The sequence below is a fragment of the Calidris pugnax genome, unplaced genomic scaffold (genome assembly GCF_001431845.1).
Source record: "Calidris pugnax isolate Ruff unplaced genomic scaffold, ASM143184v1 scaffold113, whole genome shotgun sequence".
NCBI lineage: Eukaryota > Metazoa > Chordata > Aves > Charadriiformes > Scolopacidae > Calidris > Calidris pugnax.
In genome coordinates, this window is record NW_015090879.1 from 601,043 (window position 1) to 613,086 (window position 12,044).

At 64.4% G+C, this 12,044-nt stretch overlaps 1 protein-coding gene across 1 annotated transcript; it reads right to left on the reverse strand.

Annotated features, from left to right (window-relative positions):
* Nucleotides 1-6: 6 nt before the first annotated feature.
* On the reverse strand, nucleotides 7-1,704 carry MARCKSL1 (MARCKS-like 1). Its single transcript, XM_014946504.1, has 2 exons — nucleotides 1,529-1,704; nucleotides 7-1,013 (listed from the first exon to the last, which is right to left on the reverse strand). The coding sequence occupies exons 1-2, from the start codon at nucleotides 1,622-1,624 to the stop codon at nucleotides 402-404; spliced, it is 708 nt and encodes a 235-aa protein (XP_014801990.1). The 5' UTR covers nucleotides 1,625-1,704; the 3' UTR covers nucleotides 7-401.
* Nucleotides 1,705-12,044: the final 10,340 nt, after the last annotated feature.

Genomic DNA, 12,044 nt, shown 5'->3' on the forward strand with positions numbered 1-12,044 from the left:
AAGAATCCGTTGAACAGTCACTGGTTTGCTGGGCTTCGGGGGCTGCCGGGGTCGGGGGCGAGGACAGGGGACAATCAGGAGACCAGAGCCGGGGTGGGGGGAGAGCTGGGGGTCTTACAAACTGTAAATTCCAGTTATGTCCAGGATAGTCTTCCTCCCCAGTTCCAAGGGGTTCAAGATAAAACTGCTCCGAGTTGTGGTGGTGGGAATCCAAACCAGCTTTCTAAGAAGGGAGGGAGGGGGTGGGAAGAAATAACAGGAGGAGGGATAGGTTTTAGAGAGCGTTGTCAGTCCTAGGTGGGACAGGGAGGTGCTGGGGAGGGGGGGACACACGGCAGCGAGTCCATGGTGTTACTGGGATGGTGTGAGAGTCTTAAATCAGGACGATGCCAAAGTGGGCTCTACTCTTCCTTCTGCTCCGCTGCCGCCACGGGGGCTGTCGTGGGCTCGGGCTCCGCGGGTTTTGAGGGCTCCTCTGGTTTGGCTGTGTCCCCAGGGTTTTCCCCCCCTGGCTGCTGCTTCTCCTCCTCTTTCTCCCCGGCTTCTGCAGCCTTGGGTTCCTTAGCTCCCTGCTGTTGCCCATCGCCGCTCTCCCCGGGGCTGCCCTGTTCCTCCGCTGTCCCCTCCTCGGGGGGAGCCGACGGCTCCGTCCCCCCTGTCGCCGAGCAAGTGGGGTTCTCCTCCACCTTCCCCTGCTCCTCCGTCGTCGGAGAGGACCCCGAGGAGTCCCCGGCTTCTTTCTTGTTCTTCCTAAAGGAGATCCCGCTCAGCTTGAAGGATTTCTTGAAGGAGAACTTCTTCTTCTTCTTGGGGGTGTCCTTTGGGGCCGCGGCGCCTTCGGGTTTGGCGTCCCCCTCTTCGGCGGGGGGAGCGGGCTCGATGGCGTCCCCGCCGCCCGCCTCCCCCTTGCTCTCCTCCGGGAGGGGTTCGGCAGAGCCGTTCCCGTTCACGGGCGCCCCTTCGCCGACCGCCTTGGGCGTCATGTCCCCGTTGAACCTCAAATGGCCATTTTCCTGCGGAGAAAAGAAGAGGGGAAGGAGGGATTGAGGGGCGGGGGGGAGGGAACGGAGCACCGCGTTAGGAACAAGCGGGACTCGGCACCCCCTCCCCAAAACCCCGCCCCCCGCCGGGGAAACGGGGAGCACCGGGCACGGGGAGGGGGGGCACTGGGTATGGGGAGGGGGGTGAAGCATCGGGAGGGATGCACGATGGGGTGGTGGGGGACACACACACACACGACACAATTCGCTGCCACCGGGCGGCGCCCGAGCTCCACTCCCGGTACCGGGGCGCGGCGGCGGTCGGAGCCCCCGCCCGGTGGCGGGAGGGAGCCCCGGGGCGCGGCGCGGGCGGTGCCGCATCGCTCCGGTGGTGCCCGTCGGGCAGGAGGGTTCCCCCGGGACACCGCCGCCCCCATCCCCACCGAGCGGCCACCGGCAGCCTTTGTTCCCTCGCCAGCCCGCCCCGGCGGGGCGCACGGCGCGGATCCCCGGTGCCCCCCTTCATTCCCCCCCCCTCCGGTACTTACCTGCCCGTTGGCTTTACCGGGCTCGGTGGCGGCGGCGTGGCCGGCTGGCGGAGCGCTGGCCTCCGCCTTGGCCGCCTTGGAGCCCTGGCTGCCCATGGTGCGGACCCGTCGGGCGGACCCCGCCGCGGCGGCTGCGCTCGGCGGGCGAGCGGCGCCGAGAGGGAGTGGGCAGAGCCCCCCGCCGCCCCGGTAATAAGGCACGGAGCGGGGGCGGGCCGCCGCCGAGCCCGCCCCGGGGGCGGGGGAGCGGGATGGAGCCACCGCCCCGGCGGGGATGGGGGGTATCGACGGGGCCGTTCCCCCCCACGCCCCGGCTTTGTGCCCCCCGAGGCCGGGGCAGCCCCGGGAGGGGCGAGGGCAGGCTGCGGGGAGGAGGGGGGGAAGGGGAGTGGGGTGCTGCTCACCCCCCCCGCCGCCTAACTCCTTGGGTGCCTCTGCCCCCATCCCTGACACCCCTGGGATGCTGCTCACCTCAGCCCTGACACCCCTGGGGTGTCTCTGCCCCCAGCCCCCTCACCCCGGGGTGCTGCTCATCCCAGACCCAACACCCCTGTGGTACCTCTGCCCTCAGCTCCATCACCCCTGGGGTGCCTCTGACCCAAGTCCTATCATCCATGGGGGGCCTCTGCCCCCAGCCCCATCACCCCTGGGGTGCTGCTCATCCCAGTCCCATCATGGCTGGGAGGATCCCCATGGTACCGCTTGTCCCAGCCCCATCACCCCAGGACACTCTCATGGTGCAGGTCACCCCTGTCCCATCACCTCACACACTCCTTCCCCCAGCCCCAGCGCCCCAGGACACTGCTCCCCCCGGGTACCCCTCACCCCAGCCCCATCAGCCCCCCGGAGGGTCTGCCTGCGGGGGACAGGTTGTGCCGTGGGTCACACCCCGGATCCCTGCCCCTGGCACGCAGACCGGTAGGTTTTTGTCCGCTCTGGTTCTTCCTCCTCTCAGCTTTCCCGGAAAAGGCAGAGCTGAGGAGAAAATAAAACAGGAGACTAAACCAAAGTGGATGTTGATTTTGGCGAGGGGCCTGCAGCTTCCCGGTGCTGCCACCAACCACAGCCTCACCGCAGCGTGGAGCCATCAGTGGCCGTGGGGGACTCCCCTGGGATCTCCCTTGGCACCCCGGCACAGCTGATTTCACTGAAGGCACCCAAAATTCAAGACCTTTTTGTGCCTGGCCAAGCCACCAGCGTTCCCTGGCCACCGTGCCAGCGGCTGCCACGGGCCACCCTCCCGAGTGCCGTGTCCCGAGCCCCACGACCCCGGTGCCTTCCTGGGACCCTACTCCTGCCAAACCAGCCCCGGAGCTGCCGCGGGCAGGTGGGACCCCCCCAAACCCCCCAGCACCCAGCTGCGCTGCGGAGCCCACGCAGGATCAAGGCCAGCATCTCCGAGGGGGAAAACAATGTGCCGCTGTGTGCGCTCCGCCAACAAGGTCATGTTTTGTCTCTGTCCTCTCTCCTCCCCGCCACCCCCCCCGGCACGCATCATCTCACCCCCGTTACAGCGAAATTTCTCTGTTAATTAAAACAGGCGGCATCTTCCTTATTGACTTTTGGTTGCCAGTTGATAAAGCCGCTGGATGGCCGCCGGTCCCGCCGCCCTCGGCCATCTGCAAGATGGAGAGTGGCCCCAGCGGCCGTCGGGGCTGCCAGGGAGCCGTGGAGGATGTACCCCGTTTAAAAGCACGTGCTTTTCAGAGCGTAGTGAGGCGGTTTGCTTTGGGAAGACAAACAGTCCAAGAGAGTGTATTGAGTCAGTCAGTAAACACGCTCCGTCTTCTGCCACTCCTTCCCGAGTGCGAGCTCCAGGCCAGTGTCCCCAGCCACTGCCTGCTGGGGAGCAAAACCCACCAAAGCCACAGCTGGCCAGCCCTCCCCTCTGCCCCGTTTGGCATTGGGCAGTGTCTGTGCCAACCCCACACTTTTCTTTTCACCTTCTGGGAGCAATTTTCCGTCTTTCTGCTGAGATTCATTTTGTCCTGGCTCCTCTGGAGGAATGCAAAGAGTTTTCATGCTGCTGTCCTGTCCCACGCCGACCCATCCCATCCCATCCTCATCCCCATCCCATCCCATCCCATCTCCATCCCACCATGCTGTCCCACATTTTGGCTGTGCTGAGCAAGCCTGAGCAAGCACCGGCTTTCGCAGTGCCCATCCAAGACCACCCACCCATGTGACGATCCTGAGATGCTCCCGTCCTCCCGTACTGAATCCACAGAGGGACCACCAAGGTGAGCACCCCCAGTAACCCACCACCCATCTGCGCTGACCCCGCTGTGGGCACTGGGAGCTGGGAGGGGGCTCTGGGGGTGCAGCCTTTGGGGTGACAGTGGCAGCCCTGGGGTGGCTTTGCCACTCTGCTGGGTTGGGGGTGCAAACGTGTGTCCCGTGCCGTGAAACCGACTGCTTGCTGGGAAGATGTTTCCTTCAGTGATGGGCTGGAGGGGTGGCCGGGCTTGTTCCAGAGGGGATTTATGGGGCTGGGGGTGGGGATGGGGCTGGCAGGGTGGCTGTGGTGCCACTGGCTCAGCTGGAGCTGGTGGGCATAGTGTCCCCCCTCGTCCGCCAGCCCCCCTGCAAAGCCCAGATCTCTTCCACCTTTCTCTGGAGGGGAAGAAGTGCTTTACACCCTGCGGCTCTCCTGCTGGAGCGATGGGAGGTGGATGGGGTGTCTCCAAAGGGCAAACTTCAGCATGATGAGACAGGTCAAGACGCAGAGCTGCTTTGGGGGGGCAGCCCCCCATCGCTGTCAGAGGCGATGCAGGAAACCTCGCATGCTGTGTCCTAGCGGCTTTCATCTCGGAGGAATCCCCAGTTGCCACGTCTCTCTTGATCCCGGCTTTTCTTGAAAACCCTCTTCTGCGGCGCTGCGTAAGGATGTGTTTATAAATAGACCCGTTTTCCCCGTGGATTCCCGGCCGTGCCTCCTCTTCCAAGGCCCGGCTCCGCTGCAGATGTCTGTCCTGACGGCGCTGCCGGCAGCAGCACGGGGAGTGCTCGGCGGCGCTTGGTGCAGCCACACCGGAGCCCCGGAGCTCTGTGGGGTGAGCGTGGGTCCCCCCGGGCAGACCCATGGCCGGTTGTTCCAGGGAAGAGGCTTTTTTCCTCCCCTGCGTGTCGTTGGTGACACAGAGAAGCCGTTACACCAGGAGAGCCCATGGAGGGCAGAAACCCACTGATGGCCTTCCAGCGTAAACCAAACACCAAACCCAACCCTCCCAGTGGAAACCAGTACAGCCCCGCTCGCCAGGGACCCCATCCCACCATCACCACCTTGGCCACGGGTCGGGCTCCTCCGTGCCCGGGCATTGGGCAGGGAAGCGGAGCGGGGCAGAGGAGGCTCCGGCTCCTCATGGGCTTCTCCGCCAGGTCCCGGGGCTTTGGTGGGTCGGGAAGCGCCGGGGATTTGCGGGGCGGAGGCAGACGGACAGATTACGGGTCTGTCTGCTCCTCCGGCAGATGGACAGGCAGACAAATCTGTCTGCCTTCTCCGCACTCTGCTCCTGCCTAAAAGGCCTCGGGGATGCAAGATCTTTACGGATGTTATTTTCCACTTTCCAGACCTACTTAAGCTGCGTGCTGATTATTAATTTATTAGGTGTTAAGCGCTGACAGGCTGCAAGGAGAGCGGGGAGAGCAGCCCCTGCACCAGGGGATTGCAGGAGGGTGCAGTCCCCAGCCCCGTGCCCCGCTCCTGCCACCCGCCGTATTCCCCCAGCCCTTAACGAAGAATTAATGTAATTATTTATTCATGTATCTGGAGCCATTCACAAGCCTCTGATCATCTGCTGGAGGATTTTAACTGAGTTAGCAGGGGCCCAGCCAGGGCAACCAACGGCACTGGGAATAAAGCAGAGGGATTTCCATATTGATTTATAAATAGCAAAGGAATTAGCTAATTAGATCTCTCCGGGGAGAGAATTCCGGCAGGGAGAGTGCGAGGCCAGGCTGTGCCGAATGCAGGGATGGATGGCAATGGCTTCTGCTGCCACGGCAGCGCCGGGAAGGGGACAGCCCTGGAAAACAGCCCTCAGTTAAAAATAGTAGCCACAGGTTGGGGTCTGGGGTCTGCCCCTGCCCTGCTGCCCGAGCTGCCATGTCCACCAGCCATTCCTGCCCATGGTTTGCCTTTTCCAGGCCCCACAGCTCCAGGACGTGGCCACCCCCCCAGTCCCCAGGGCGAGCAATGCTCCGGCTGCACATCTCACGAGGGGACGGGGTGAAGGGGACGGGGGGTCCGTGGGTGCCGAGCGGGGCCGTCCTCAGCTGCAGAAGGAAAATCTGCTGAGCTTCATGGCGGGGGATTCCTGTAGGGGAGGGAGGACGGACAGAGCTGGGCAGGTAGGAGGAAGAGCGGGTGGCCAAGGGGATCTTTCCAGTCCTTGGCCCAAGCAGAAGTTGGTTGCCACTAAACCTGCTCGTGGCTGCACCATCACTCGGGTTGGCCACCAGGTCGGTGCTGAGTGACCCTGGGACACTTGCCCTGGGAAAAAGCACCCTGGACCCCAGTGAGGGTCTGCCGGGGACTTTACCGGGGGTCTCCCTGCCGCCCGCACGGAGCCGGTGCTGCAACTGGTGTCCCCAAATCCTTCCTGCCCTGGGAAAGGCTCCAGCCCGGGAGGCTGCAGCGAGGCGCTGACTTCCCATAGAAACACATGAAAGGGCCCGTTCTTGTATTTGCCAGAGCCCCGTCATTTTTGGTTGTGAAGATCCCATGGCAACCGGGGCCTTGTGTAACTGCGTTTGCTATTTCTGGGCTCGCTTTTCACTCCGGTAACATCCTCCCCGCATCCAGCCCCGCTCTCCCACCCCAGGACCTTGCTCCCCACCCCAGCTCGAGTCACCCCCTTTCCCGGCTCACACCGGGGTGGCCGGGGGCAGATGTTGGCAGCTGTGAGTTATGGCGGAGGAAAGAGAGAGCAATCCCTTCAGTGTCTCTTATCTCAGAGACCATCTGCCCTTCTTTATGGCCAGGAGCTGGAGCATTTGCAAACAAAGCCAAGCCCTATAACCTAAAACCCTCCAACCCCAACACCGGGCTGGGCTGGGTTGTGCTGCCCAGGGCTCCCAGCCCCACTGCACCCCAGGATGGGGACGGTGGTGTCACATGGAGGTCCTGGATGCCTCCCCATGGGAGAGCTTCTGCATGGCAGGGATCAACACCTTTCCCAGCCACCTGGTCCCTCCCGAATCCTCCCGGGAGAACAGGAACAGGCCGCAGAGCCTGGGCGGGATGCTCGTCCCACGTGCTTTATCTCCCGCATCCCTGCCCTAGGCTGCATTTCGGTGCTGATAAAGGACTCTCTGACCCTGAGCGAGCCGTGCGCTGCTGGTACAGCTGCATTACGAGAGCAGGTTAGAAAAAAGAGGCTGCAGCATCCAACGGGCAGCAGACACCCCACACCGGGCTCTGCTCCCCCCCGTCCCGGCGGGGGCTGCTGGCAGGGTCCCCCGGCCGGGGGGCCGAGCAGGGAGCGTGTTTCAGAGCCTCCTTCCTCGTTAGAAGAGAAGTTTATAACGGAAACAAAAGCCACGCTGAGTCCAAGTGGAGCTTTTCCCGTCCCGTTTCCTCCGGAGCTGCCTGCGGAGGTGCCACGGGAGCGTGTCCTCACGCCACGGCGGGGGTCCCGTGTGCTCTGGGCACTGCTGCACCATGGTCACCGAGTCCGGCCGTGCCACGGGGAACGCGGCCGGGCTGCAGTGCCATCCTGCTGTGGCAGAGCCAAGGTGGACGTGGGCTGCTGCCCTTCCCTTGGGGACAGTGACCCCCCCAGGCAGTGGGACCCCATGGTTGTCCCCAGGGTGGGCTTGGCTCCCTCCATCCCTGGGGTCACCTGTGCCCTGTCCTGGTGACCGGCTGCAAAGGGGACCTTGGAGCGGTGTCACGCTGCCGGGGCTGCTCCCGCGCGGGTGGGCTGCTGGTGGCTGCTCCCCGTGGGGCTGAGGACACGTGGTGGCTGTCACGCTGCCACGGGGACATGAGTTAGGGACAGCCATCGCTCCTGCTTGAGGCAATGCCTCAACCAAGCTGCGTGGAGAGAGATGGCAGCTCACCATGACCTCTGGCACGGGGGAGGATGGCATGTCCCTTCCCTGGCTGTGTGAGTGTGGGTGTGAGGCCGGCAGTGCCAGCCCCACGCTCAGGGGGCACAGTCACAGGTGGGCCCTGGGTCTCCTTGGGGGGGCCCTGGGTCTCCTTGGGGCTGCAGGGGTGTGCTCATGGCTGGTGGGGGCCCAGCCTGTGTGGCAGCGTGGGTCCAGCCCACACACACGCACCCAGTGTGGTCCCAGTCTCTGCTTGCACACCCAGTGTGGTCCCAGTTTGTGCACACAAAGCCAGCATGGTCCCAGTTTGTGTGTGCACACCAGCGCGGGTCCAGTCTGTGCACACACACCCAGTGTGGTCCCAGTCTGTGCACACACACACCCATCATGGTCCCACTCCATGCACACACGCACCCAGCGCGGGTCCAGCGAGCATCTTGCACACACACAGCCACGATGCTGATCCCAAGAGCATCCCTTGGCCACGGGACACGCCAGCCCCATCGTCTCCATGGGCAGCCCCCCGTGCCCCAGTGGGGTCACCCCTTTTCCCCGCGTCCCCCCCGGGGGGGCAGTGGCAGCCAGCCCAGCGCCTGGCGGGGCAGCCGGCACTGCCGGACCCTGGACAGGAAAGCAGGGCTGGGATGCTTTGGGGCAGCGGTCCCTCCCCCGGGCAGCAGCCGGGGATGTATGGGCCTCTTTCTCCCTGCAAGTCAATGTGTCTTTTTGTTGCGCTGCTGGGTTTTGAAGCCTGCGAGCGGGGAGAGAGCGGGGAGAGACAATACGTCGCATTGTTCCCTTTCAGCAACATCTGACGGGCCCAGGCAGAGAGAGGCCAGTGTGTGCCGTGGTGGGGGAAGGGACCGGGAGGGAGGGAGGGAGGGAGGGAAGGATGGATGGACTGGACGGACGGACACGGGCAGCAGGAAAGAGGCAGGGACATCCCGACCAAGCCTGGGTGAAGGGCTGGAGGGATGGGGAGAGCTGGGTGGGATGTGGGAGCTGGATGTGGGGGTGGGGAATATCTTCTGGCACCCAAACATCCCTGAGAGATACAAACCTCCAGCCCCACTCATCCTAATGGACTATTAACTCTAAAGCTTCATTAGGAACCTGTAAGTGTCAATACTGTTAACCTGTTCATTGCTGCTCAAAGATCCCAGTTGCTTTGCCAGGGGTGCCTGTGTCTCCCAGTAAATCCTGGGGAGCCAGGAAAGCCGTCTCCCCAAATACCCAGGCAGGTGGGATGGGGCAGGGGCTGGGATGCGAGGGGGGGAGCTGGGAGCAGAGCTCGGCAGGGGGAACCACGGCGGCGCTGGGATTGTCTGCAACTTTCCATCAGAAATCCCCTCCTTCCCTTAATCCCTGCTCTCCCTGGCCTGGATTGCTTAATTGCCAGGAACAGAATTCCCCTCTGCCCCTGAGCAAAACCGAAAGTGTCCCCAGGGCCACCAGCCCCTCCATGGTGGAGAGACGGCCCCCCCTGCGCTGTGCAGACCCCGCTGTCCCACAATGGAGGCGAAGGTCATCGGGGGGGGGACACGGCAGCTGGTTAGGGGCTCGTGTGGGGTGTGTGGGGCTGGTGTTGCCCTCCCCAGCCCCCTCCCCGGCTCGGCGGGCTGCAGCAGCAGATGCATTTTGCCCAGACTTGCATGGCCGTAGCCATGGCAACGGCTGCGGGCGCCGGGATGCGGGGGGGGGGCTGCGGGCGCGGGGCTGCATCGCTGCCGTTGCGCGCGGCGGCGTGGCTTCACCCGGGTCTGGGTTCACCAAATCTGGGTTCACCCCGGCTCTGGGTTCACCCCAAGTCTGGGTTCACCCCAGATTTCGGTTCCCCAGGTGCCAAGGCGGGGGGTGCAGAGCCCAGGGCCAGGCGGAGACGGAGCCTCTCACCCTGTTATCGGGGCTGGGCTGCCATAAAGCCGGGCTGTTTGCATGGGCCTGGGCCGCGCTGCCCTTCTCCTCCCGGCCCCGCTTTGTCTCCGCGTTAACTTTTAACCACGGTGGCTTTTTCCTCTCCGCCGCCATCGCCGCACCCTGCCGGCATCCGGCAGCCCTACTGGGGGGCTGCAGCTTCCTCCCCCCCCTCCCCAGCACGGTCCCTGCCTGCTCCCTGCCTGCTGGCAGCGGGATGGGGACCGCTCTGGCTGCATCCCATTCCTGCCAGCTTCCCGGGTGCCTGCGGGGGGGATGGTGGCTGGAGGTGGCAGAAGGGCCATCGCTGTCATGATGCTGGGTTTGCTTGCTGCCTCCCTTCCTGCCCCACTGCCTCCCTGCCTGCACCACTGCCTTCCTCTCTGCCCCATTGCCTTCCTCTCTGCCCCACTGCCTCCCTGCCTGCTCCGCTGCCTCCCTGCCTGCCCCATTGCCTCCCTGCCTGCACCACTGCCTTCCTCTCTGCCCCACTGCCTCCCTGCCTGCACCACTGCCTTCCTGCCTGCCCCACTGCCTTCCTCTCTGCCCCACTGCTTTCCTGCCTGCTCTACTGCCTCCCTGCCTGCCTCTTTGCCTTCCTGCCTGCACTGCTGCTTTCCTGCCTGCCCCGCTGCCTCCCTGCCTGCACCGCTGCCTGCCCCAGCCCCCCCGCTGCCTCCAGCCGGGCTGGGTTTGGCAGCAAAGCAGCTCAGCTGGAGAAAAGCCTCCGGCGCTGGAGTGACCCACTAACCTTGTTCTTCTTAAAAATGCATGAAATGCAGGCAGCTGCCTACGGGGACTCGCACACGCATGCTCATACTCCCACATGGGGGGTCGTGGGGGGGGACACACACACACACGCTTTCAGCACCGTACCCCCGTGGTGGGGGAGCCCCTGGGGAGTCTGGGGGTGCTCGGTGCACTCACTGTCCTGATTTGGGGTGTCTGTAGGGCAGTGGGGTCTCTGCTCTCCCTTTGTTGGAGCGGTTTGGTCCCCTGTGTGTCCCCAGCCCCGGCGAGGGGCTGCGTGTCCGTGGCACGGGCAGGATGCCCGGGAGGAGCTCAGCCACGGTGCAGGCCTCCTGCTCGGCTCCGCCAGTGCCACCGGGGCTGCGGTGACACCGCGGTGGTGCAAAGTCCAACCGGCACAATCCCCTGCTGCGCCCGGCAGCCAGCTGCTGCCCCTGGGGCCGGGGTTTGCTCCGGGTGCCAGTGTCACAACCGGGTCCTGCTGGGGACACGCCGGGGGGTGGCAGGGTCCTGCTGCCGGGGAAGGCGAGAAGGACACGGGGCTGGTCCCGTCCCCTGGCTGCCATCGCAGCCCTGACCTCGTTTCTCACCAGCTTCTCCGTGTCTTTAATACACCCCAGCCAGATGGCCGCGAGCCGGGGGCGGCGGGGGGACGGCGGCTCAGCCCCGCCGTGGGGACACGGACCCTGCTCCCCGCTCTCGGCAGCACCCCCGGTCCCAGGGAGGCTGCAGCCCCGGTGGGTGCTGCCCGTGCCCAGCCCCGGTGTGTCCCTCACCATCACGGGGGTGCCAGGGCCCATGGGGGGGCACATCCCCACCGCCCCAGCAGGGGTTAATGGATTTCTCTCACGTGCAGCTGATTTAATTTCGGCCTCGTTTGCATAGCTGATTAGGTGGCTGCACGGTGAAGACATGGGGGGGGTATTTTTAGCTGCTCTGGGCTTGAGCCGGGCAGCCCCGAGCAGCCCCGGAGCAGTGTCTGACCCCGGCATCCCATCGCGGGCACCTCGGGGGGGACGGGCACATCCAGCCTATGCCCTGAACCGAGGCCCTCGGCGGGAGAGGCAGAGGATTTGCAGTATTAAGGTTTTGCCTTTTTTTTAATTTCTTTTTTTCCTGTAGTTGCAATCCTGTTTTAAGGAGAAGAAACCGAACCCAGAGCCCAAGAGCAGCCCGAGCTGCGATGCCCGTTACTCTGGGTTGAATAAACCGTGGTGCATCGTGAGACGGAGCAGCTCCATCCCCTGCCCAGCTCCCCGGCCCAGAGAGGGGCTCGATTCCCGGCTGGATCCGGACACGGCAAATTTCCCACCCTCTTCCCTCCCTCTGCTCCCATCGGAGTTTCCCGGTCTCACCGCCACATGGCTCCTTCACCCCCAGAGTGGCTGAGTTTCGACCCAGAAGGAGGGAGGAAGTCACAGCGAGAGGCCAAAAAGTGTGGGGGGAGTTCTTCTGAGCCCTTTTGGAAATCCCTGTGGCTTCCTCCGGAGTCTCAGCCCTGGCTCATCCGGCCGCAAAGACGAGGAAGAGTGTGAATCACCTGCAGGAAACCGCAGCGCCCGTCCCGGGGCTGAGCCCAGGCCGCTCACCGGGCTCCCCGGGGACGTGTCTGCCCCGTCCTGCCCCGGGGACGTGCCACCCTGTCCCTTGTCACCCGCCTCCCCTGCTCGGGGGCCACCGAAACGGCAGCTTTTTGAGCCACAGCGTTGGCGTGAGCTGGGTTTTCCGGAGCCGTGTGAGCACGTGTGTGTGGGCGTGTGTGCGCGTGGGTGTGTGTGGATGCACACATACGTAGATG